At 45.6% G+C, this 25,693-nt stretch overlaps 1 protein-coding gene across 4 annotated transcripts in view; it reads left to right on the top strand.

The window, feature by feature from the left end:
- Positions 1-2,032: 2,032 nt before the first annotated feature.
- LOC110524443 (centrosome-associated protein 350) overlaps positions 2,033-25,693 on the top strand; it is a 38,738-nt gene continuing 15,077 nt past the window's right edge. For 3 of the 4 annotated variants that reach the window (XM_021604077.2, XM_021604080.2, XM_021604078.2), the window contains exons 1-21: positions 2,033-2,393; positions 3,984-4,061; positions 4,436-4,479; positions 4,650-4,764; positions 4,950-5,142; positions 5,522-6,111; positions 6,208-6,321; positions 7,124-7,237; positions 8,448-8,564; positions 11,880-12,526; positions 12,791-12,915; positions 13,581-14,515; positions 14,614-14,773; positions 15,021-15,166; positions 15,279-15,471; positions 20,102-20,316; positions 22,002-22,165; positions 22,351-22,461; positions 22,728-22,868; positions 23,071-23,312; positions 23,482-23,645. In XM_021604077.2, coding sequence (XP_021459752.2) covers positions 3,989-4,061; positions 4,436-4,479; positions 4,650-4,764; positions 4,950-5,142; positions 5,522-6,111; positions 6,208-6,321; positions 7,124-7,237; positions 8,448-8,564; positions 11,880-12,526; positions 12,791-12,915; positions 13,581-14,515; positions 14,614-14,773; positions 15,021-15,166; positions 15,279-15,471; positions 20,102-20,316; positions 22,002-22,165; positions 22,351-22,461; positions 22,728-22,868; positions 23,071-23,312; positions 23,482-23,645 — 4,603 coding nt within the window. In that variant the 5' untranslated portion in view covers positions 2,033-2,393; positions 3,984-3,988. The remainder of the gene's footprint in view (positions 2,394-3,983; positions 4,062-4,435; positions 4,480-4,649; positions 4,765-4,949; positions 5,143-5,521; positions 6,112-6,207; positions 6,322-7,123; positions 7,238-8,447; positions 8,565-11,879; positions 12,527-12,790; positions 12,916-13,580; positions 14,516-14,613; positions 14,774-15,020; positions 15,167-15,278; positions 15,472-20,101; positions 20,317-22,001; positions 22,166-22,350; positions 22,462-22,727; positions 22,869-23,070; positions 23,313-23,481; positions 23,646-25,693) is intronic. The other variant, XM_021604079.2, reaches the window with a different exon arrangement.

Genomic DNA, 25,693 nt, shown 5'->3' on the forward strand with positions numbered 1-25,693 from the left:
GCATTCTCTCAACAGGTAGTCAGTCACCTGGAATGCATTGGTCACCCATGGTTTGCCAGGTCTGTGATAAGATATTGTATGTAAAATAATGAATTTGGAAAATGTATCTGCAGTGTATGTTTGTTAGCTAGCTAGCCAGACAGTTTTAGAGGAATGATTTCATACATATTTCTAATTAACTGCCAATATGCCAACATTTAATTCAAACAGTGCAGTCAATCCACAGCCATACACTGCTGTCTCAGATCAGATGACGATGTTTAACAGCTTCAGTCAGTTTAGATGAAGGGGAGGAGGCAGGTTAAAGAAGGATTTTTAAGCCTTGAGACAATTGAGACATGGATTGTGTATGTGTGCCATTCAGAGTGTGAATGAGCAAGTTCCTTTGAACAGGGTATGGTAGTACAGTTTTGGTTTGAGTGTGACAAGAACTGCAATGCTGCTGGGTTTTTCACGCTCAACAGTTTCCCGAATGATCCAGCAAACTTAACACTCATCCATATATTTATATGTATATATTCTTATTCCAGCCCTTTACTTAGATGTGTGTGTATTAGGTAGTTGTTGTGGAATTGTTAGATTACTTAGATTGATATTAGATATTACTGCACTGTCGGAACTAGAAGCACAAGCATTTCGCTACACTCGCAATAACATCTGCTAACCATGTGTATGTGACCAATAAAATTTGATTTGGGAAGCATTGGCGAAAATAAGTATTGATATTGTGTCATATAATAGCACTCACAGCTTTCCAAGATAACAACATCTGAGACATTTATGTTCTGTTTACATATATTTAGAGCTTATTTATACAGAAATGTGTATACAATATTTTAATAGTCAATATTTTAGGTTGACTATAATTCCACTACGCAATTTCTGATATTACATGCCATTTATTTTCCTGTAAAAGACAGACATGCAGCACCTATGCCTCTACTGTTATTCATTCCAATTAGACTGGTTTTGGATGACCAAGATGGCTGCCATTTTTGACCCCTTACGGAACTTTGAGGATTTAAGACAACTACGCCTCTGGCTTTGGTGCATTTGAGATAACTCGGAAACTGGTTGTAGAAAGATGATGCCGCGTTGAAGTGCTAATCGGAACTAGAAAACTCTGACATTTCTGACTTTAATTTATTTTGTAGAATTATGAGCTCCGAGTTGCCCACTTTAAAGTACCAGAATCAACCAATTGGAAGAAGTTCTACGCAAATAATTTACGTTCAATTTAACTCTGAGGTTCCGAGATTCCGACTTCAGAAACGTACCATATGTCTATTGCCGCGTTTACTTGCTATCAGAAACTCGGAACCTCCGAGTTAAAATAACATGTAAATTGTTTGCATAGCCCGTTCTGTTGGTTGATTTTGTACCTTCTCAAGTGATCATATTTCTACAGCGAGTTAGCATATCGGACATTTCCTAGTTTTCTAGGTCCAACTATCACGTGAACGCGGCACATGGTTATACGACGCGTTAGCATGTCGGTAATGTCAGAGTTTCTTAGGGTGTGTTCGTAAATTCAATCTGGAGTGCCAGTGTGCGCTCTGGGCGTTCGTAAATTCAGAGCACACACTGGACGCTCTGGCCAAGGAGTTGGGTTGATCCGAGCGTAAAGACCTCACGGCAGTCAAGCACCCAAGCTAACTAACTGGCTGACGTTGGCTAGCTTGCTACTTACTTCCAGACACAAATGAGAGAACGCCTCACTGACCATTTTACTCGCCCTAGCAGAGCTGGTAAAAGCTGTTTTCATGTTATCCAGAGCGTTGGTGACTGTAACTATGCTGCTGGCAACAATTTAATTATGCTTCTTTGCCGACGTTTACTGACACCGGCCATATTCAACGGGTATTGAGCGTTAGTAGATTAATCAGCTATTCTGCGCTCTTGCACACTCTGACGAGAATACTCTGAAACGTAGTAGATAACCAGAGTGCATTTACGAACGCACTCTTCGTTCCGACTCGAACTTGAACGCAGTCTCGTGTTGTGAAATCACGCTTCCACCTCCCGCGAGGTTCTGCGGCACCAGTTTCCTATAGTTATTTTGTCAATGGCGGACAGTCAACGTAACGGACGGGGAATATCAACACTGTAACCCGGGAAAAGACAACCTGAAACGCGGGTGGCTAATTATTAATAGAAGCCTTAAACCAAACTCTCCAATACTGAGGCTTTAATAACAGGCGACAGACCTCTGGAAATAAGTTATATGGTTGATGCTAACAAGCTAGCTGGCTAAAATCTGACAGTAGCCTAGCTACAGTAGCAGCGGCCTGGGGTTTTGTAAAAGTAGGATTTTCTGACCATCAACAAATTAGCTAGCTAGCTAGCTAGCATCACTAGCCATGGACATCTAGATTGGAGCGTCACTCGTACCGGTATGTGTACACGATTGGCATCTTTTTTAAGTTGTGCAAAATTGCCTTTAAACTAAGCCCCAAACTAACTTTAGCCTTATAGCTAGCTACAAAGTTGGCTATTTAGCTAATGTCGATTACCCACAGAAGAACAATCATACTGAAGATAGTTTTATTAATATACATAGATACTAGTAGTAGCTAGCTAGTTTTCAATACAATGTGTGGTGTAAATCCCCCGTCGGCAAATCCTTAGTTACCTAGGTAACTAACGTTAGCTAGCTAACAATTTTACCTAACTAGTTAACTACTGTAGCCAGCTTCACTGCGGAATCAGCTTTTCTTGATTGATTCAGTCTCTCATCTAGACATTGAGACAACTAGCTAACTAACGTTAGCTACTTGCAAGTGACCGATGTTGTGCTTCAATGTGGACAACTGGACAGTCATGTTTATGTGAATAATTCTATACAGAATGCAGCCTAAGTTGATTTAACTTTTGTGTTGGCAGCCTTACCTTAGTTTTTCTATTAGAGACAGGTAGCTAGCTAGAATAATACACAATTTAAGGAAACGATGAATAATGGCTTTTGAAACGTAAAAACACAAACTATAGCTAACGTTGTGTGCCCAGTTATTACACTTTTATTACAAAGTTGTTGCATTTAAAGTATTTGTTTTTGCCTACAATGCCTGATCATTTGCATTGTATGTAGTGAACGAATTGTTGTTGCAGATCTCATATTTTATTAAACACGTTGATTTGTGTCTGTCACTTTCAGTTGGCAGAGAGACTGTAAAAAGTGGTAGCGTGTATGAGTGTATAGAGGAGTGTATGGGGAGTAGACTAGATCTTGAATGTAACCATAGCATTTGCAATAGTCATTCATGCTAGCCTGAACTGACCACCTTCAAGGAAGTGTTATGTGTTGTTTATGAGTAAACTGTCTTGACATGAGAGGAATGCATGAAGTGTGACATATGAGATGCCAGAATGTCCTGTTTTTTTCTAATTTGAACACATCTAGGTAAAGGGACCATTATTGGTTTATTTAACAACATCTTAACACTGGGAGAGGGACAGGCATTGATTGTGTGCAGCCCTATGGGACTCCTAATCACGGCCGGATGTGATACAGTCTGGATTCGAACCAGGGACTGTAGTGACGCTTTAGACCGCTGTGCCACTCGTAAACATAAACCATGTTAGTTATTTGCTGTAGGACCGGTTTTAAATGGTAGTGCAACCTCTCTTGAGTTAGCAGTCTGTCATGAAAGTCCATTTCCTAGACAACCATATATATGTATAATTCTTCCTGTTTTGACCCACTGCACATAGAGGTGCTTGTCCCAGTCACTTGGATTATCTGCCTGCCACTATCTTTAATGTTGTGTTTGGCTTCAGTGTTTCTGCTGAGGCAGTTTGTATTCTGTGTACTCTGTTTTCCGAGGTAGATGGCAGCATAAAAATACTGCTGCTGACATTACATTCCTTTTTCTAATTTACAGCTACTCAGTAAACTGTATTTATTGATCAGGTGATTGTCTTGGTGAAGTGTTATCAAGTATATTTCCTTACTTCTTTGCTGTCCTCTACTATTCCAATTGAAGGTGTGATGTGGAGCTCCAAGCGGAGTGAGCCACACCTGACTCCCCTGGCGCAGCCTACTGGGCAGGATAACGGGAGAGGTCAGCTTCTTAATGTCTCTTATGCTATTATTATCCTTTTTATATCAGTGCAACATCCTACTGTCTGGCACACTGAAGTAATAAGGGCTTGGGATACCCCTCCATGTCACCTCAAATGTGTCTATCACAGCAGGTTGGTGTTAGCTTAATTGGGGAGAACGGGCTCGTTTTAATGACTGGAGTTGAATGGTATCAAACACATGGATTCCAGGTGCCGTTCCATTTGTTCTGTTCTGGACATTAATATAATCCGTCCTCCCCTCAGCAGCCTTCTGTGGTGTCTATGGGGCTGCAAAGACGTTGTTTACCTTTTTGTGTTGCCTTTTTTCTTTAGCCCTGTGTTTCTTTTCACTGAAATGCCTTTCTCCACTCAGAGCTGTCAGCTGCATGGACAAGTCTGAATCAGACCAAAGCTGCTGTAAGTAAACCAATATTTACATTGTCTGATTTTACTGTTTCTCTCTGAGGGGAGACACCCTTAATGTAATGACTCATGGCCTGTGGTATTTGTGATGTCTGTCTGGACTCTGAAGTGAGTTTTTGTTCTACATTGTGTATCTGAGGCAGGCGCTCTTGTTTTCCTTGCAGTTGCGGCACATTGAGAACCGCCTGGAGGCAGCTCCTGGCTCTGGGGTTCTGCTGGAATCCATCATGGATACAAAGAAAAGCTCTGGGGGCGCCACAAGGAAAGTCAGCCGCAGGGGTGAGGCACCCAATGGGATAGCTAATCCTTGGAAGCCATGGTTACTATTTATAGAACAAGGTTCTCCCTCGAACTGGACTTGGCAGCAGCAGCAGGCATCATCATTACTTTGCAGATACAAGTGTAATTAATTTTGCATTGCAAGGTTAGTTTGCAGGGATCTAACCCTATCTCTCCTGACTCAGATGGGCGGCGCACAGAGGACTGCTCTCAGGCAGGTGGAACCTCCAAGTCCAGCACAAGAAGTCGTCGCAGCCCAGACAAGACCTCCCGCAGCCCAGACAAGAGCTCCCGCAGCCCCCTGAGGAACACCACGCAGGACAGCAATGTCCGTAGGAACAACTGTGTGGAGTTCAAGGAGCCTCTGGCTTCCTATAGGTATGCATTGTTAAAACACTCAGATTTTTATGAGATGTTTTTTTTTTAAATCAGAAGTGCGTTTCTACTGTATTTACTCATGTTTGCTGTGACTGAGTGGAGGTTGTGCTATGATACAGGACAAAAGGTTGTTTTTTCAGTCCCTTTCTGTAATCCTATAAGGCCTGCTGTCAGAGGATGGTTGTTAAGTGGCTACTTTAAAATAGTCCTTTTATACTAATAACCGCCACATCTACATGTGTAAGTCTTTGCACATAAAAGGATGCTATTCAAAGCCATATGATCTTGACACCTCCCACTCGAGTAGCTTGTTTTCTGAGGTTTTTGTAAATAGCAACTAGCCAATTTGTTTCTGCTCTAATCATCCTGCTCCCCCCAGGGAAGCGACTCCACCACCCCTGACCTCCTCCCAGCTGGAGGCCCACAGTCTGCAGTCGGAGGTGGCTAACCCCCCTCCCCCGGACTTCCGTCTCAGCCAGCTGGTCTACCAGAGCGACACCCGAGACCAGCAAACCCGCCGAGACCTGGACAGCACACACTCGTCTGCTCTGGACAGCACCGTGGTGCGCTACCTCAACGACCGGCCCGCGCTGGACACCCTGCGTCCCCCAAGCCACGCTACTGCAGCCAGAGACCCTCACAGGGAGGAGGGCCCGGAGGACAGGCCCAAAGCACACACCCTGGAGTGCCTGGCACCACCCTCAGCAGAGAACTCTTCGTCCTCCAGTCCTGGCTCAGCCTCCCAGCGGCTGGAAAACTTAAGGCGAAGGCAGCCGGATGACAAGCTGGAGAAGCTGAAGGAGCGGATCCGCAGGCAGAGAGAGCACCTGGAGGAGGCTGCAGAGAGAGACGGGTTGCTGGGGTACCTGGATCAGACAGTGGGCATCGCTGGAGCTGTGGAGAAAACCACCGCACCCACAGCTAAAGTGCGCAAAGTGGCAGCCGCACCTCCGGCACCTGTATACAAAGGTAAGGTCCACTGGAGAGATGCAGTTACACTGGATGTAAAAATAGCATTACAAAATGCCTTCAAACCGAATCTTATGTAACCCAATCCCATATCAGGTTTCAGCAGTAGTGAGACAAAGATCCGCACTCCTGATGGGAAAGTGTGGCGAGAGGAGGAGTTCCACAACCTGAGCAGAGAGATCTACAGAGACCTGTCTCGCCAGCTCTCAGGTGGGCACCGAGCAGTAGATGTCAGATCACAGAACACACACTATTATATGCTACATAATAATCCCTGTAGTACAGAGTTGTAGGATGTGACTCAATGCACTTTTGAGATGAACTGCCAACTCATCGATGTTCAATAGAGTCGATGGGCTGTTGAGATCAAATGGACAGTGTAGTTGATTGTCCTGTTTCATAATAGGCTATAAATGTGACAGTCCTGTTTCAAGCTCCTTTGCATAAATGCTGCTCTCCTTTTTCAAACTGCCCTGGAGATTAGATGGCATTAGATACGCACCAGTACTTTCAGGAGGACTGAGACCTATTTGACCTATCCCAATCAACTGTTTCCTTTAAGAAATAATGTTACTGTCCTTTTTGATACGAGGATAATGCTGAGTTAGAAATACCACCAAAGAAATCTGCGTGTTCTCTTTTTTAAATTTAGGAAAACTTGATGACTGCGTTGAGGTTTTCGCTGCAGCAGACCTTCCTTGCATTTTGCCACAACTGCAACACGGCTCATTTCCCATAGTTTTGTATGACTACTTGAAGATTTTTCTTCTCTCAAAGTCTCTTTTCTTTGTCCTCTCTGGCGCTCTGCTGATTCCTGGGCTTCCACCCAAGTGTAGGAGCCAAAGCGCTCAGCTTCTTCATTTACACTGACACAGTCCACCAGCTTCCTATTCAATAGCTTTGTTTTGCATTCAGATTTTTTTTTGGGCTGCTTTTTGTAATTTGATAGTTCTGTTCATTTCCACTCTGTGGTGCTCAGACTGTCATGTCATCTCATTTCTCCCCATTTTAGACAGTACCAAGCCCCAGCAGCGGCCCACAGAGAAGGCTAAGGAGAGGAAGCCGTCCAAGCCTGTGAGGAAAGTCCATCAATCAGCTCCTGTTCCTGACCCAAAGACCAAGCCAGGTTGGATCTTTTTCATCTTTCTCTTTCTTTCTTTCAATCCCCCCCCAGTAGTGCTTACTCATCCTGGGTCTATGAATTCAATAGAAGATGTCAAACTTACTTCAATATTGTGTGTAGGTTAGGTGATAATACTCATTAATAATCATTGTGAAGTCAAGGGGTCTTTCACAAAGGGGAATCCCCCTCAGTAGGAGACTACAAATCACATTTATTTTGGTTCATCAGTTACTGTGCAGTATGCACACTGAACCAGAGCAGGCGTATCACAGTGAATACATTTGGCAGGCCCGTACCACAGAAGGCCTCTCTTAACTGTGTGCTAGTCAACAGGCCCCTCTGTTTGTGTGTGAGTGCCAGCATTTAGTCTCTCTTATCTTCAAAGATATGTCCAGAATGTATCGCATGCTGATTGCAAGCAAGCAGCGGCTTAGAGGCACACTATCTGGAATGCAGATGCTCGCCATACCAGCTCTTACAGCTGAGAACAGACACCCTTTAACAGGGCCCATACCAGTCTCTCAATTTCATTTAAGGGCCTTTATTGGCATGGGAAACTGATGTTTACATTGCCAAAGATAGTGAAATAGATAATAAACAAAAGTGAAATAAAAAATGTACAGTTAACATTACACTCACAAAAGCTCCAAAAGAAAAGACATTTCAAATGTCATTAAGTCTATATACAGTATTGATACAGTAATGATGTACAAAAGTGAAAATAAACAAACATCTCTCTCTACTTCCCAGTGCAGTTGAAAGGGAGATGAATGTGGTATAACCTAGTCTTATCCTGTCACCCAGCTATCCTCCCCTTCTACCCTGCTGCTGGCCTCTGCTCCCAGTCCGCTCACTAAAAATAGCCCTCTGAAATCTGTGATCAAGTTCCTTTACAAAACAGAAACAGCTGCTGGTCTTTAAATGTTCTAAGTTGATTTCAGATGGTGCATAATTGAGCCAAACTCATTAAATTTGATGATGCCGCTCTAAAATAATTCATCTCCAAAGACGTTCAAAGTAGAGAGAGAAATCATGTTTTTGTCTCTCTTTTGGGGACATGAAGATCCTTGCACTTCAAAGGGTTTTATGTGATTCATTTAAGTTGTATATCTTGGCCGTCTGAGAAACTATCCTAACGTAAGTCATTACTGCAGAACTCAACACTGATTATGACCTTCTGTGTGTTTTCTTTCCGTCTTCGCTGTTGCTGCAGTGATCAGCACCACGTCATGGCGGGAGGGCCAGAAGATGGTGAAGATGGTACTGGGTCCCGCTCCACGTCTGCCTCGAGAGCAAAGGCCAGAGCCCACAGACAGACTGGCCAGGACAGGTGGGATTTGAGACTTGCAACCTACCCTCACTCCTCTCTGCTGTGCTTGGCCTCCCCCCCCTCTCCTCCAACCCCTCCCCTCTCCTCCACCCCCTCTTCGTTCCACCTCGCCTACACCCCTCACCCATCTCGCTCATCCCCCTCCACTACATTTACAGGCAAATCAAATCTAACTTTATTTGTCAGCACTATGAAAACCAGACAGCAGTTGGTGGTCTGGCAAAACAAAAAATGTGTGACAAAGCAATCGTGTTAGTAGTGGATATTGTTACAGTATATGTGGTGTTCATGTTTTTTAGTGTTGATTTCATGTTAAAAGGCATACAGTGCCCTGCGACAGACAGTCGGCATGGCTAAAGAAATATCAATAAATAAAGGGGTTGTCGTCTCTTCCAGCACACAGGCACATTAGCAAACATTGGCTGTCAGTGACCGGAATTAATTACGATTGACTCACTGTTTCTGACTGACTGCACAATTCAGCACGGTCTGGTTTCCAGTGGTTGTCCCTGTCAGCACGGTCTGGTTTCCAGTGGTTGTCCCTGTCAGCACGGTCTGGTTTCCAGTGGTTGTCCCTGTCAGCACGGTCTGGTTTCCAGTGGTTGTCCCTGTCAGCACGGTCTGGTTTCCAGTGGTTGTCCCTGTCAGCACGGTCTGGTTTCCAGTGGTTGTCCCTGTCAGCACGGTCTGGTTTCCAGTGGTTGTCCCTGTCAGCACGGTCTGGTTTCCAGTGGTTGTCCCTGTCAGCACGGTCTGGTTTCCAGTGGTTGTCCCTGTCAGTACGGTCTGGTTTCCAGTGATTGTCCCTGTCAGCACGGTCTGGTTTCCAGTGATTGTCCCTGTCAGCACGGTCTGGTTTCCAGTGGTTGTCCCTGTCAGCACGGTCTGGTTTCCAGTGGATGTCCCTGTCAGCACGGTCTGGTTTCCAGTGGTTGCCCCTGTCAGCAGGGTCTGGTTTCCAGTGGTTGCCCCTGTCAGCAGGGTCTGGTTTCCAGTGGTTGTCCCTGTCTGCACGGTCTGGTTTCCAGTGGTTGTCCCTGTCAGCACGGTCTGGTTTCCAGTGATTGTCCCTGTCAGCACGGTCTGGTTTCCAGTGGTTGTCCCTGTCAGCACGGTCTGGTTTCCAGTGGTTGTCCCTGTCAGCACGGTCTGGTTTCCAGTGGTTGTCCCTGTCAGCACGGTCTGGTTTCCAGTGATTGTCCCTGTCAGCACGGTCTGGTTTCCAGTGATTGTCCCTGTCAGCACGGTCTGGTTTCCAGTGGTTGTCCCTGTCAGCACGGTCTGGTTTCCAGTGGATGTCCCTGTCAGCACGGTCTGGTTTCCAGTGGTTGCCCCTGTCAGCAGGGTCTGGTTTCCAGTGGTTGCCCCTGTCAGCAGGGTCTGGTTTCCAGTGGTTGCCCCTGTCAGCAGGGTCTGGTTTCCAGTGGTTGTCCCTGTCTGCACGGTCTGGTTTCCAGTGGTTGTCCCTGTCAGCACGGTCTGGTTTCCAGTGATTGTCCCTGTCAGCACGGTCTGGTTTCCAGTGGTTGTCCCTGTCAGCACGGTCTGGTTTCCAGTGGTTGTCCCTGTCAGCACGGTCTGGTTTCCAGTGGTTGTCCCTGTCAGCACGGTCTGGTTTCCAGTGGTTGTCCCTGTCAGTACGGTCTGGTTTCCAGTGATTGTCCCTGTCAGCACGGTCTGGTTTCCAGTGATTGTCCCTGTCAGCACGGTCTGGTTTCCAGTGGTTGTCCCTGTCAGCACGGTCTGGTTTCCAGTGGATGTCCCTGTCAGCACGGTCTGGTTTCCAGTGGTTGCCCCTGTCAGCAGGGTCTGGTTTCCAGTGGTTGCCCCTGTCAGCAGGGTCTGGTTTCCAGTGGTTGTCCCTGTCTGCACGGTCTGGTTTCCAGTGGTTGTCCCTGTCAGCACGGTCTGGTTTCCAGTGATTGTCCCTGTCAGCACGGTCTGGTTTCCAGTGGTTGTCCCTGTCAGCACGGTCTGGTTTCCAGTGGTTGTCCCTGTCAGCACGGTCTGGTTTCCAGTGGTTGTCCCTGTCAGCACGGTCTGGTTTCCAGTGGTTGTCCCTGTCAGTACGGTCTGGTTTCCAGTGATTGTCCCTGTCAGCACGGTCTGGTTTCCAGTGGTTGTCCCTGTCAGCACGGTCTGGTTTCCAGTGGATGTGCCTGTCAGCACGGTCTGGTTTCCAGTGGTTGCCCCTGTCAGCACGGTCTGGTTTCCAGTGGTTGCCCCTGTCAGCAGGGTCTGGTTTCCAGTGGTTGTCCCTGTCAGCACGGTCTGGTTTCCAGTGGATGTCCCTGTCAGCACGGTCTGGTTTCCAGTGATTGTCCCTGTCAGCACGGTCTGGTTTCCAGTGGTTGTCCCTGTCAGCACGGTCTGGTTTCCAGTGGATGTCCCTGTCAGCACGGTCTGGTTTCCAGTGGTTGCCCCTGTCAGCACGGTCTGGTTTCCAGTGGTTGCCCCTGTCAGCAGGGTCTGGTTTCCAGTGGTTGTCCCTGTCAGCACGGTCTGGTTTCCAGTGGATGTCCCTGTCAGCACGGTCTGGTTTCCAGTGGATGTCCCTGTCAGCACGGTCTGGTTTCCAGTGGTTGTCCCTGTCAGCACGGTCTGGTTTCCAGTGGTTGTCCCTGTCAGCACGGTCGGGTTTCCAGTGGTTGTCCCTGTCAGCACGGTCTGGTTTCCAGTGGTTGTCCCTGTGCTAGACTCAAATACACAGGGGTGAATTGGAGTGAGGCATGTACTGCCACTATTCTAAGACAATAACAGATCAGCCAGGTCTGAGTTCACATAACATATCATACAGCTAATGCATCTGGCCATGTCTACTTCTTATCCGTGTTCATAAACATTAACTAGTCACAAGTTGCTACTACTAGAATTGGGATAATTTGCTAAAATCTTTTGACTTGAGGACTACAATAAAAACAGTTGCTAAATGGAATCAGAGTTGAATCTAAAGGATTTCAGCCTTGGCATTCTAAACATTCTCATTTTGTAAGCTAGCTAACGTTAGCATAACAAACTAGCTACTTCTGTGCAAATTAAGTGTTTGTTGTTATTTAAAGAAACACATGTGAAAGTGTTTATGGTTGAACTTTGAAGTTTTCCCTATAAAAGTTATTGCTCAAAACTTTCAGAAAAAATGGAGATGTGATTAAAGGCCTAAAAAACAAAACAATGCTGTTAAAAATGTTAATTTTGACAGCCCTAATGGCGACCAATATTTCCCACCTAATCATGCACTCAAAACATTTTCCTTTCCATTAACAATAATATAAGTCACCAATCAGTACCCTTTGTGTCTTCACAAATCTTTTCCAGGACCCCTTCCCCGGTCAAATTCAGACCACCGTCCGGAGCTGAAGCATCGGTCCAGACCCAGCAGCCGAGACAGGATCACCCATCCCAACCTTCAGTCTGCAGGCCCAGCCAAGGACAGGGCCCCCAACACAGACGACCTCTCTGCAGATATCCGGGGCATCCTGGATGACCTGCAGCTGAAGAGCAGAGCAGAGGAGCGAGGTCCAGCGGATCCCAGGAGAGGTTCAGAGTCCAGGGCCAGAACCACAGCATGGACGACTGGTGGCTCCTCCTTATGGGGCTCCCGAAGTGCCAGCCCTGCCAAGCGCAACAAGCCGGAGCCCTCAGAGCCAGCGCCCAGGAAGAGGCACTACGACTCCGACTCAGTGCGCCAGTACATCGCCCGGCAACAGGAGGAGCGCAAGAGACGTCAGGTGGAGGAGCGGAGGGCTCAGAGGGAGGAGGCGGAAAGGAAGAGCCAACGTCTGCAGGAGCTGTACAGGAAGCAGAGAGAGGGGGTAGCCAATAAGGGCCCTGCACTACCGGAAAGCCCAGTACAGAAACGCCTGCAGGAGACCTACACCAAACTACTTCTGGAACAGGCTCAGCTAGGAGAGGAACCTCTGCCTTCCCAGACACAGCCAGCATCTGCCACAGTCATTTACCAGGTAAAGGCATCTTTAGTTGTAATGGGGATGAAGCCCTCACCGTCCCCTTACTCGCATGGCATGCTTTAGTGAAAATGGGGATGGCATGGCTGGTGTGTTAAATGCAATTCATAGCTGCTCTAGTCTTGTAAAGGGACCAATATGTGAAATAGTAACGTGTAGAATTACCCTCAGTTTAACTCCTCAAGTTGCCTGTAGGAAATGACACCTCTCATGTGGTGAGTGAAACTAGCTATGAGTTATTTGTGGTGTGTTCCCGTATAGCAGAAGTCCCTGTACCAGCCATCCGGGGAGTCGGACAAGGAGAACAAGAGACAGGAGAGACCCCAGAGTGCGTCCTCCAGCAGTGACCTGTCTCTTTCTGAGCCCCCGCCCCCTCCACTCTCAAGGTCATTATATATGTAACCTTTTCCACTAGCACTGGCTAGTGTAGAGGCCCAAAACAAAGCACAGAACCATAGTACTTCCTCATAGCGAAGCAACAGAGCCAATAAGGAATTGTTTGTTTCTAAACTGTCTGTTTCCATGGCCACTCGTAGGAGCATTTCAAAACATGGTGGCGTATGCTCGGTTAACTTTAAAACAGGGAATTTCCAGTGCTATTTTAGATTCAACAGTTACATCAGATGACTCTGTGTAAATGTATGTCTGGTCCTTGTGTGGGGTAAACATTACGGTATGTAATCTGCATAATGTTCATACGCTCTTGAGTTGCTATGCAGTTCTTGGAATTTTGTTGACTTGATCCTCGGCCCTGAACATGTTTGCTTGTATAGTGAACACACAGGTTGTTCTCAGAAGCTCATGGGTTAGACTGTACAAACCACATATTTTAATGGCTGCATGCATATTTAGATGTCTTAAATTCTTGTAAACCTTTGACATAGCCTATAGAGAGTATTGCTGAGTACTAAAATGCATTGAGTCCATATACTAAAGGACTTTGTGAGTCCATAAAACAATATTTCCAGTGTTTCCAAGCCCTTTTTTTCAATACACTTTTAAAAAGTGTAGTATATTTGAATACTAATCCTCCGCTCTCTCCTTCCTGTAGGAATGAGTTGGGCTTGGGAGTTCCATCGTGGCTGCAGCCAGACCGCCTGAGTTCTGCAGTCAGACCCTCCACCGCTCTGGCTCCACCCACAGACCAGCTCTTCTCCCCACTCTTAGGCCCGGAAACAGCAGGGAGCTCTGGTGGGAGGGGAACCAACCCCCCAGCAAGGCCCCAGCACTCTACTCTCAATGGAGCTGGCAACAAGACCAAGATGAACCGCATTGAGGCCCTGAAAGCCACCGCTGCGTCCCTGTCCACTCGCATAGAGAGTGAAGCGAGGAAACTGGCTGGCGCAGGGATCAACTATAGCTGTGCATGGGACATGGATGTGACTGGTCTGACCCCTCCGGATGACGGCCACTGGGCCAAACCTGTGAGCCCACCGGTCAGAGAGAGAGCTGATGCTGCTGACGAGCTGTCCATGAGGATCCAGAGGCTGCTGAGTGCTGGCCAGAGCACATACAACGGAGCTCTCCCAGGGGTGGGCAACCTGCACAGCTTCAGAGAGCAGAGAGACAGGACCTCTGCTCCAGGCAGCAGGCCCCAGACAGCCCCAGGCCTCAGCTCCCATAAGGAGCCAGAGGAGGAGAAGGGAGGGAAGACCATCACCCATGACTCCAGTGGTGAGTCCATCAGTGAGGGCCCACTGCTGAGCGAATGCAGCCTGTCGGAGGGCGACGGGAGCCCCCTCACCAACATAAAGGGGGTCCCAAAACCGGCAGAGAGTCTTGGGGCTCTGGACTTCTGTGCAGGCCAGCGGGAGGGCTTCCAGCCCATCTCTCACTTCCAGAGAGAGGCAGAGAAGTACCCGGGGCTCAGCCCCCTCTCTCAGCAACGGGACAGCAGCCGTGGCCCATGGGAGGAACTGGCCAAGGGAAGCCCTCATAGTGTCATCAACATCTTCACCAAGAACCACCTGCTCAACCACACCAAAGGTTAGCCAACACATTTACACACCCAACCGTATCCTTAGTGTTTTGAATGAAGAATGAATTTTTAAACAATAATCTGTTCCTCTGGCTTCTCCCTGCAGTTGGGGGAGAGGAGCGAGCAGACCGGCGTTCCCCTCCTGTGCATTGTGGCCTGTCTGCAGCCAGCTTAGTGGATGGGGCACCAATGTATGAGGATGATTTTGTGTCATCCCGTAGCAGCGGCGGCAGCAGCCAATATAAGAAAAGATACAACGGACGCAGGTAAGGAGGGTTTCTACCACTGTCACGTGACAGGGTGCTACTATCTGAATACTGCTCTCATGCAATAAAAACATCATTTTGAAAAAACTGTAAAAATGACAGGATTAACCACAAGGTGGCACTCATGTCACATGGCTGACAGAGAAGCGTGGCAAGAAGTTTTGAAGTTGTCTTAGTAGTCTTTTTGTGGTTGTTAGATGCACATGATGTGGGACTTGAACCATCTTTTCTCAACGTCTCATTGCAGTGTCACGAGTGGGAACAGTCACTATGATGAGTTGATGAGTCGCAGGTCCCCTTATGACACCAGGACTGTAGTAGACCTGCCATCCCATCACTCCGCAGGCTCCACACCAATATCTTCACCTCACTCAAAGGGCTCTGTGAAAAGGGGTGAGATTTTCACCATAAAATAACCACTTTCCCTGAAATGATGCTATCAAGTGACCATTTCTTACCAGTGAAAGTGTCTCTGCTCTAAAGAGAGTTTCTCCCCTTTCTTTAGGCTCTGCTTCAGACAAGAGTGATGCCACTCTGGTGGAGGAGCAGAGGAGTCCCTGCTACCCGGGCTTGGAGGCCCTGACTAGAGACTCCAGATGGGGAGGCTCAGTTTCCGAGAGAAGCTCTGTCCACAACCTGGTGAAGAGCGCCTACTCTGACTGTACACTAGGTGGCGCATCGGGCGACACACTTCGCAGGTAAGTGGCCTCAGCCAAGTCCAAAACTCTTCTGATTCCCAGGAGTCCCAGGAGCTTGAATATCTTCCTTGACCTTCAGTTATTTGAGTGGGGATATTATTTTTGAAGGCATACAGTTGAAGTCAGAAGTTTACATACACCTTAGCCAAATACATTTAAACTGTTTTTCACAATTCCTGACATTCAATCCTTGTAAAAATTCCCTATCTTAGGTCAGTAAGAATCACCACTTTATTTTAAGAATGTGAAATTTCAGAATAATAGTAGAGTGATTTATTTCAGCTTTTATTTCTTTCATCACATTCCCAGTGGGTCAGAAGTTTACATACACTCAATTAGTATTTGGTAGCATTGCCTTTCCATTGTTTAACTTAGGTCAAACATTTCAGGTAACCTTCAACAAGCTTCCCACAATAAGTGGGGTGAAATTTGGCCCATTCCTCCTGATAGAGCTGGTGTAACTGAGTCAGGTTTGTAGGCCTCCTTGCATGCACACGCTTTTTCAGTTTTCTATGGGATTGAGGTCAGGGCTTTGTGATGGCCACTCCAATACCTTGACTTTGTTTTCCTTAAGCCATATTGCCACAACTTTGGAACTATGCTTGGGGTCATTGTCCATTTGGAAGACCCATTTGCGACCAAGCTTTAACTTAACTGATGTCTTGAGATGTTGCTTTAATATATCCACATACTTTTCCTACCTCATGATGCCATCTATTTTGTGAAGTGCACCAGTCCCTCCTGCAGCAAAGCACCCCCACAACATGATGCTGCCACCCCGGTGCTTCACAGTTGGGATGTTGTTCTTTGGCTTGCAAGCCGCCTCCTTTTTCCTCCAAACATAACGATGGTCATTATGGCCAAACAGTTCTATTTTTGTTTCATCAGACCAGAGGACATTTCTCCAAAAAGTACCATCTTTATCCCCATGTGCAGTTGCAAACCGAAGTCTGGCTTTTTTTATGCCGGTTTTGGAACAGTGGCTTCTTCCATGCTGAGCGTCCTTTCACATTAGATTGATATAGGACTCGTTTTACTGTGGATAAAGATAAGTTTGTACCTGTTTCCTCCAGCATCTTCACAAGGTCTTTTGCTGCTGTTCTGGGATTGATTTGCACTTTTCGCACAAAAGTATGTTCATCTCTAGGAGACAGAACGCGTCTCCTTCCTGAGCGGTATGACGGCTGCATGGTCCCATGGTGTTTATACTTGCGTACTATTGTTTGTACAGATGAACATGGTACCTTCAGGCTTTTGGAAATCGCTTCCAAGGATGAACCAGACTTGTGGAGGTCTACACTTTTTTTTTTCTAAGGTGATTTCTTTTGATTTTCCCATGATGTCAAGCAAAGAGGCACTGAGTTTGAAGGTAGGCCTTGAAATACATCCACAGGTACACCTCCAATTGACTCAAATTATGTCAATTAGCTTCTAAAGCCATGACATCATTTTCTGGAATTTTCCAAGCTGTTTAATGGCAGTCAACTTAGTGTATGTAAACTTCTGACTCACTGGAATTGTGATACAGTGAATTATAAGTGAAATAATCTGTAAACAATTGTTGGAAAAATTACTTGTGTCATGCACAAAGTAGATGTCCTAACCGACTTGCCAAAACTATAGTTTGTTAACAAAAAAATGTGTGGAGTGGTTGAAAAACAAGTTTTAATGATTCTAATCTAAGTGTATGTAAACTTCTGACTTCAACTGTATATGGCAGATTTTTTCTGGATCAAATAGATTAGAGACTTAGGTGGTGGGTGTGGCAATGGGCACGGTCTGCCATCTGCACAGCTGGAGTTTAGAGACATTTTTAGACACTTAGAGGCTCTAGATGATCTAGAGACATTTTTATAATTAAGCCAATTTTCTGCAATTCTACAAATTTTTCCCATGGATCTGAGAGAATGTGTGCCAATTTTTAAAGCTAATTTCCTCATTCTAAGATTATATTATAAAAACAATATCTATAGGTCCCTCATCTTTTTTACGTACTTTGTCTGTTTTTTCACACTGAAAGCATTTTTCCATCCTGATTTCAATGGCAGAAAAGTCCCTGTATTGGTTTCACTGTGCAGTCTCACTTCAGGGAGAGTAATGATTAAGTGAACCCGGCATCCAAAGACCAGCGCTGCACCCCATGCTATTTACACAGTTCAAATGACGAGAGAATATTGAAGTGAAGTTGGGACGCACATCAGCCACAGTGTTCTCTCGACAAAGTATCTCTCCGCCAACATAAAGATGAATCTTAAAACCTCTGTCAGGCCTGAGCAGTGAATATCGTCTTTTCAGTTCATTACCACATGGGGCACCCCTGTTGTTCCACTCACTCATTGATTGTCCTTTGCTAACTCAACACTTTGGAATGCTTATTTTGCTTAGGCTATGTAAGCTCAGCAAAAAAAGAAACGTCCTCTCACGGTCAACTGTTTATTTTCAGCAAGCGTAACGTGTAAATATTTGTATGAGCATAACAAGATTCAAGAAGACATAAACTGAACAAGTAACAGAAATTGAATAATGTATCCCTGAACATAGGGGGGGTAAAAATCAAAAGTAACAGTCAGTATCTGGTATGGCCACCAGCAGCATTAAGTACTGCCGTGCATCTCCTCCTCATGGACTGCACAAGATTTGCCAGTTCTTGCTGTGAGATGTTACCCCACTCTTCCACCAAGGCACCTGCAAGTTCCCAGACATTTCTGGGGGGAATGGCCCTAGCCCTCACCCTCTGATCCAACAGGTCCCAGATGTGCTCAATGGAATTGAGATCCGGGCTCTTCGCTGGCCATGGCAGAACACTGACATTCCTGTCTTGCAGGAAATCACGCGCAGTATGGCTGGTGGCATTGTCATGCTGGAGGGTCATGTCAGGATGAGCCTGCAGGAAGGGTACCACATGAGGGAGGAGGATGTCTTCCCTGTAACGTACAGCGTTGAGATTGCCTGCAATAACAACAAGCTCAGTCTGATGATGCTGTGACACACCGCCCCAGACCATGACGGATCCTCCACCTCCAAATCGATCCCTCTCCAGAGTACAGGCCTCGGTGTAACGCTCATTCTGTCGATGATCAACACGAATTCGACCATCACCCATGGTGAGACAAAACCGTGACTCGTCAGTGAAGAGCACTTTTTGCCAGTCCTGTCTGGTCCAGCGACGGTGGGTTTGTGCCCATAGGCGACATTGGCGGTAATGTCTCGTGAGGACCTGCCTTACAACAGGCCTACAAGCCCCCAGTCCAGCCTCTCTCAGCCTATTGTGGACAGTCTGAGCACTGATGGAGGGATTGTGTGTTCCTGGTGTAACTCGGGCTGTTGTTGTTGCCATCTTGTACCTGTGATGTTCGGATGTACTGATCCTGTGCAGGTGTTAGACATGGTTTGTCACTGCGAGGACGATCAGCTGTCCGTCCTGTCTCCCTGTAGCGCTGTCTTAGGCGTCTCACAGTACGGAAATTGCAATTTATTGCCCTGGCCACATCTTCAGTCCTCATGCCTCCTTGCAGCATGCCTAAGGCACGTTTACGCAGATGAGCAGGGACCCTGGGTATCTTTCTTTTGGTATTTTTCAGAGTCAGTAGAAAGGCCTCTTTAGTGTCCTAAGTTTTTGTAACTGTGACCTTAATTGCCTACCATCTGTAAGCTGTTAGTGTCTTAACGACCGTTCCACAGGTGCGTGTTCATTAATTGATTATGGTTCATTGAACAAGCATGGGAAACAGTGTTTAAAACCTTTACAATGAAGATCTGTGAAGTAATTTGTAAAAATCGGAATAATCTTTGAAAGACAGGGACGTTTCTTTTTTTGTTGAGTTTATTTGGGCATAAAGGCTAAACACTAATAATTCAAATGTGTTTAGGAGCTGTAGTTCAGAGTGCTAGGGAAAGTAGTGTTGTTACTCTGGTTGTGGCTGAAGGGTCTGCAGCAGCCAACCTCATGCCGTTGACAAGAGGGGGGTGGGTGGGGGGGGCTAGCTGACACTGACTCTTTTGTTTGGGCTGCACGGTGGTCAAATCTCCCCACTGCAAAATGGGCACGTCGCCAGGCAGAGTTGTCTCCTGTAACATTTGAGCATCCTCAGTGGCATTTAAAAAATATATCAGATTCCCTCCATACTGTTCTGTCTGGGTGATTTGATAACATTCAGAATCCAGTCCTTAATGCTACAGTTGTTCTCTGGTAAGGTAAAGCACTGGGTGTGCTAGCAGTTAGGGCATCAGAGAGGCACCACTGTCCACTACAGTGTGTTTCCAGCTCGGAAGCCGAAGCATATATCATCATGGATTAGACATCGTTGCCTGTTCCACTGGTTCAAAGCAGCACAATATGGTCCAATATTGATACCGTTCTTTCAGCATAACATACTTAGGATGGCTTTCCTGGGGCCCCCTTTCCTTGATTCTGTTAGTCCCTGGTTCCCATTTCACCTTGTTACAGTGCTCTGTATAGCACACATACCTGAAGTCAAACGGAGTGGGAGAAGTTATGTCAATGTTTTATTTTTTTACTTTTTCAAACTAATCCTTATTTAAATCCTTAAATTGAAAGTTAGAAATGGGACGTGACATTTATTTTCAGAAAGCATGCACATGAATACATTCGTTTTTTTCTTGTTTACAGTTTGGGCTTGGACAATAAGAAATCCACCAGAAGCCCTGGCCTGTCTCCAGCTGGCTCTCCTACAGGCTCTGGTTCGCCTCGTGTGTCTCCAAGCAGCGCCTCCCTAGCTGGGGCAGACACCCTGGGCCTGGGGTCCGGCTCTCCTCACTCCTCAGCCCGCCCCAGCTCATCCTCATCCCTGTCGTCTTCAGCCAGAGCAGAGCCCAAGGCTGCTGGTATACCACCTAGAAATACCCGCTCAGCAGTTTAAATACATACCAGTATTGCCTATCTACAGTGCCTTCGGAAAGTATTCATACCCCTTGACTTATTCCACATTGTGTTGCGTTATAGCCCGAATTGAAATCGGATTAAATAAATACAAAATCTCACCTATCTATACACAATACCCCATAATGCCAAAGTAAAAACATGTTTTTAGATTTCAAATTAGTTGAAAATCAAATAGAGAAATGTCTAATTTGCATATCTATTCACACCCCTGAGTCAATACATGTTAGAATCACCTTTGGCAGCGATTACAGCTAAGAGTCTATCTGGGTAAGACTCTAAGAACTTTGCAAACCTGGTATGTACAATATTTTTACATTATTTTTTGAATTCTTCAAGCTCTGTCAATATGGTTGTTGATCATTGCTAGACAGCCATTTTCAAATCATAGATGTTCAAGTAGGTTTAAGTCAAAACTGTCTTCTTGGTAAGCAACTCCAGTGCATATTTGGCATTGTGTTTTAGGTAATTGTCCTGATGAAAGGTGAATTTGTCTCCCAGTGTCTGTTGGAAAGCACACTGAACCAGGTTTTCCTCTACAATTTTGCCTGTGCTTATCTCTATTCCATTTATTTTTATCCTTAAAAACTCCCAAGTTCTTGCCTGATACAGCCCCCACCTAGCTTGAAAATATTTAGAGTGGTAGTGGTGTTTTGATATTTCTTTGTCACATTTTTTGCAGTTTTACTTTAGTGCCTTATTGTAAACAGGATGCATGTTTTGGAATATGTTTTATTCTGTTCAGGCTTCCTTTTCACTCTGTCATTTAGGTTCGTGTTGTGGATTAACTACAATGTTGTTGATCCATCCTTAGTTTTCTCCTAGCACAGCCATTAAACTCTGCAACTCTTTTCAAGTCACCATTGGCCTCATGGTTAAATTTTCTACATTTTACATTTCAGTATTTTAGCCGACGCTCTAATCCAGAGCGATTTACAGGAGCAATTAGTGTAAAGTGCCTTGCTCAATGACACAGTGACACATTTTTCACCTCATTAGTTCGGTGACTTGACGCAGCTACCTTTCAGTTACTGGCACAACACTCTTAACTGCTAGGCTACCTGATAGTTTCCTTCCTCTCCGGCAACTGAGTTAGCAAGGATGCCTGTATCTTTGTAGTGACTGGGTATATTGATACACCATCCAAAGTGTAATTAATAACTTCACCATGCTCAAAGGGATATTCAATGTTTGCTTTTTTTGAAAATGTATTTGTGAGACATGGAAAACCTGTCTCACAAATCTGTGTTTGAAATTAACTGCTCGATTGAGTGACCTTACAATTATCTGTATGTGTGGGGTACAGAGATGAGGTAGTTATCATAAAATAATGTTAAACACTATTATTGCACACAGAGTGAGTCCATGACACTTGTGACTTGTTAAGCACATGTAGGCTTGCCATAACAAAGGGGTTGTATACTTGACTCAAGACATTTCAGCTTTCCATTTCTTATTAATTTGTAAACATTTCAGAAAATATAATTCCACTTTGACAGTATTTAAATTCCGGCTGTAACACAACAAAATGTTCGGAAGGTCTAGGGGTGTGAATACTTTCTGAAGGCACTGTACTATCCATGTCTTAACTCTCCCTCTCTTTGTTTCTATCCGTCTCTTTATTGTCCAGGTGATCTCCACTACACCCCAGGGGTGTTGCAGCAGCGTATGTCTGCAGAACTCAATTACCTGGAATCTATAGAGGAGTCAGTGCGTCAGCTGGGTGACGTGGAGCGGCTGAGGGGCGTGTCTCTGGCTCAGCATGAAAGCGTCTCGCTCGCCCAAATACTCAAGGTGATAGATGCTAACCCACCAATCAGAACACCTGAAGATTGCTAACAATATGTTTAGATGCTTAGTATAGTGCTGCTGCACTTTTGAAACATTACCTTCAGCACTTTTGGCGTGTTCGTTATGTTCTGGTAGTTTTCATTCGCCTTTTTGCCATAGGTCCTGACCTTTGACCTCTAACCTTTCAGGCGCAGCAGCAGCGGCACGAGCGTGACCTTTATGAGCTGAAGGTAAAGGCAGAGCAGGAGGCACTGGAGACCCAACGTCAGCTGGAGGAGACACGGCAGAAAGCAGCCAGGGTACTGTACACACACCACTGGCATTTAGAACGAGCAACTCTGCAGAATACAGAAAGGAATCACCTAGAGTTAGAACCATGCCCCAACTTGGTAGATTGTTGATACTCTCAAGGAGGGCTTCATATTTGCAAAACACCTTTAATATTTATAGAACGCAATCTAACTTCACTGCATTTGTTGTGAGATGAGAGCTATTTTATTAGACGTGTGTAGACCGTGTAGTGTGATTCACGAACTGAACTGTGTGTGTGTGTGTGTCATTGCAGGCTCACGTGGAGCTGCAGGAGAACATGGCTCAGACCCAGCAGCAGTCTCTGGGAGGCATGCAGGAGGCCACCACTAAGATGATCAGCCAACAGGCTGAGTCTGTACGCTATACGGCCGAAGCTGCCCGCCAGATCAAAGAGGTGAGAACACTCCCTCTCCACTCTTTTCTCTACAGCCAGTCACTGGCGTTGGTTTTTGTTTGTTTCCTCACTTTGTTTGTTTCCTCAAAACTACATGTTGTATTGAAATGAGGAAAATATTACAAACATGCAAATAATTACCGTCTACTTTAGGTTGGGTTAAGTCTGCTTTTCAGTTGATACAAGTTGCTCTCTCTCCCAGATGACCGATCTGGCACGTTCTCAGATTGCTGGAGCCATAGGTGTCCCTGCTGCTGCTCCCATCACCACCCTGTTTGACCAGCAGAGGCAGCATCACCAGAGCTTCATGAAGCAGCTCCAGTCCCGCACTGACACAGAGAGCTCCAGGAGTGAGGTGTCTGCTGCCTGGACCAGGACTGAGGATCCCCTCTCCTCCCTGGACAGCCGCTCTGACTCCATCCCCTCCAGGAGACCCACCCTCAGGTACTGGGTCTTTCACACACTGGAGCCTCACAGACACCAGGGGTCTTTCCTTGTTAGCTCACTTGACTTGGTCAGGAAAAACTTGGTCCCATTTATAGGCATTACCTTGACTCAATCCTCAATTGTTTTTCTATCTCCCCTGTCCCCTCTGCCTTGCTCTCCTCCCCAGTGGTGGAGAGAGTAGCAGCCACATGAGTCCCTCCTTGGCCTCATCTGACAAGAGGGAGAGGAGGAAGGCTGAGACAGGTAACAGCTCAGTGGAGGAGGAGGCCCATACAGCAGCTGATGACTCCATCCCCAGTGACAGTGTGCAGTCCCTACTGGATGAGAAAGGTAAGGCCTGGGCTCATAGCACGCTTTGTGGGATCTGGAGATGGACCATTATCAAGCAGGCAGTGTATAACTATAATTTATGATACATATACAGTGGGGCAAAAAAGTATGTAGTCAGCCACCAATTGTGCAAGTTCTCCCACTTAAAAAGATGAGAGAGGCCTGTAATTTTCATCATAGGTACACTTCAACTATGACAGACAAAATTAGAAAAAAAATCCAGAAAATCACATTGTAGGATTTTTAATGAATTTATTTGCAAATTATGGTGGAAAATAAGTATTTGGTCAATAACAAAAGTTTATCTCAATACTTTGTTATATACCCTTTGTTGGCCATGACAGAGGTCAACGTTTTCTGTAAGTCTTCACAAGGTTTTCACACACTATTGCTGGTATTTTCGCCCATTCCTCCATGCAGATCTCCTCTAGAGCAGTGATGTTTTGGGGCTGTTGCTGGGCAACGCGGACTTTCAACTCCCTCCAAAGATTTTCTATGGGGTTGAGATCTGGAGACTGGCTAGGCCACTCCAGGACCTTGAAATGCTTCTTACGAAGCCGCTCCTTCGTTGCCCGGGCGGTGTGTTTGGGATCATTGTCATGCTGAAAGACCCAGCCACGTTTCATCTTCAATGCCCTTGCTGATGGAAGGAGGTTTTCACTCAAAATCTCACGATACATGGCCCCATTCATTCTTTCCTTTACACGGATCAGTCGTCCTGGTCCCTTTGCAGAAAAACAGCCCCAAAGCATGATGTTTCCACCCCCATGCTTCACAGTAGGTGTTCTTTGGATGCAACTCAGCATTCCTTGTCCTCCAAACACGACGAGTTGAGTTTTTACCAAAAAGTTATATTTTGGTTTCATCTGACCATATGACATTCTCCCAATCTTCTTCTGGATCATCCAAATGCTCTTTAGCAAACTTCCTACGGGCCTGGACATGTACTGACTTAAGCAGGGGGACACGTCTGGCAGGATTTGAGTCCCTGGCGGCATAGTGTGTTACTGATGGTAGGCTTTGTTACTTTGGTCCCAGCTCTCTGCAGGTCATTCACTAGGTCCCCCCTTGTGGTTCTGGGATTTTTGCTCACCGTTCTTGTGATCATTTTGACCCCACGGGGTGAGATCTTGCGTGGAGCCCCAGGTCGAGGGAGAGTATCAGTGGTCTTGTATGTCTTCCATTTCCTAACAATTGCTCCCACAGTTGATTTCTTCAAAGCAAGCTGCTTACCTATTGCAGATTCAGTCTTCCCTGCCTGGTGCAGGTCTACAATTTTGTTTCTGGTGTCCTTTGACAGCTCTTTGGTCTTGGCCATAGTGGAGTTTGGAGTGTGACTGTTTGAGGTTGTGGACAGGTGTATTTTATACTGATAACAAGTTCAAACAGGTGCCATTAATACAGGTAACGAGTGGAGGACAGAGGAGCCTCTTAAAGAAGAAGTTACAGGTCTGTGAGAGACATAAATCTTGCTTGTTTGTAGGGGACCAAATACTTATTTTCCACCATAATTTGCAAATAAATTCATAAAAAATCATACAATGTTATTTTCTTGATTTTTTTTTTTTTTTTTCCTTCTCATTTTGTCTGTCATAGTTGAAGTGTACCTATGATGAAAATTACAGGCCTCATCTTTTTAAGTGGGAGAACTTGCACAATTGGTGGCTGACTAAATACTTTTTTGCCCACTGTACTCCCATCCATATGTATTTGGACAGTGAAGCTAAATATTTTATTTTGGTTGTATACTCCAGCGTTTTAGATTTGAGAGAGAATGTTTCATATTAGGCAATTAGTATAGAATGTCAGCTTTATTTGAAGGTGTATTTATACATATCAGTTTTACCATTTTAGAAATTAAATCACTATGTATCCTGTCCCCCCCCCGTTTGAAGTAGTCGTAAGTATAGTTTATTAAAGTAGTCCTAAGTTTTGTTTGGTCGACTAAATACATAAATTGCTTTCATTTCTAAACAGTAAAACAGATAAATAAAAGGTGACGTTCTGTCCTGTAACCTCATATAAAGCCAAATATAACATAGCTTCAC

This window comes from Oncorhynchus mykiss, chromosome 5 (genome assembly GCF_013265735.2).
Source record: "Oncorhynchus mykiss isolate Arlee chromosome 5, USDA_OmykA_1.1, whole genome shotgun sequence".
NCBI classification, from domain to species: Eukaryota; Metazoa; Chordata; class Actinopteri; order Salmoniformes; family Salmonidae; genus Oncorhynchus; species Oncorhynchus mykiss.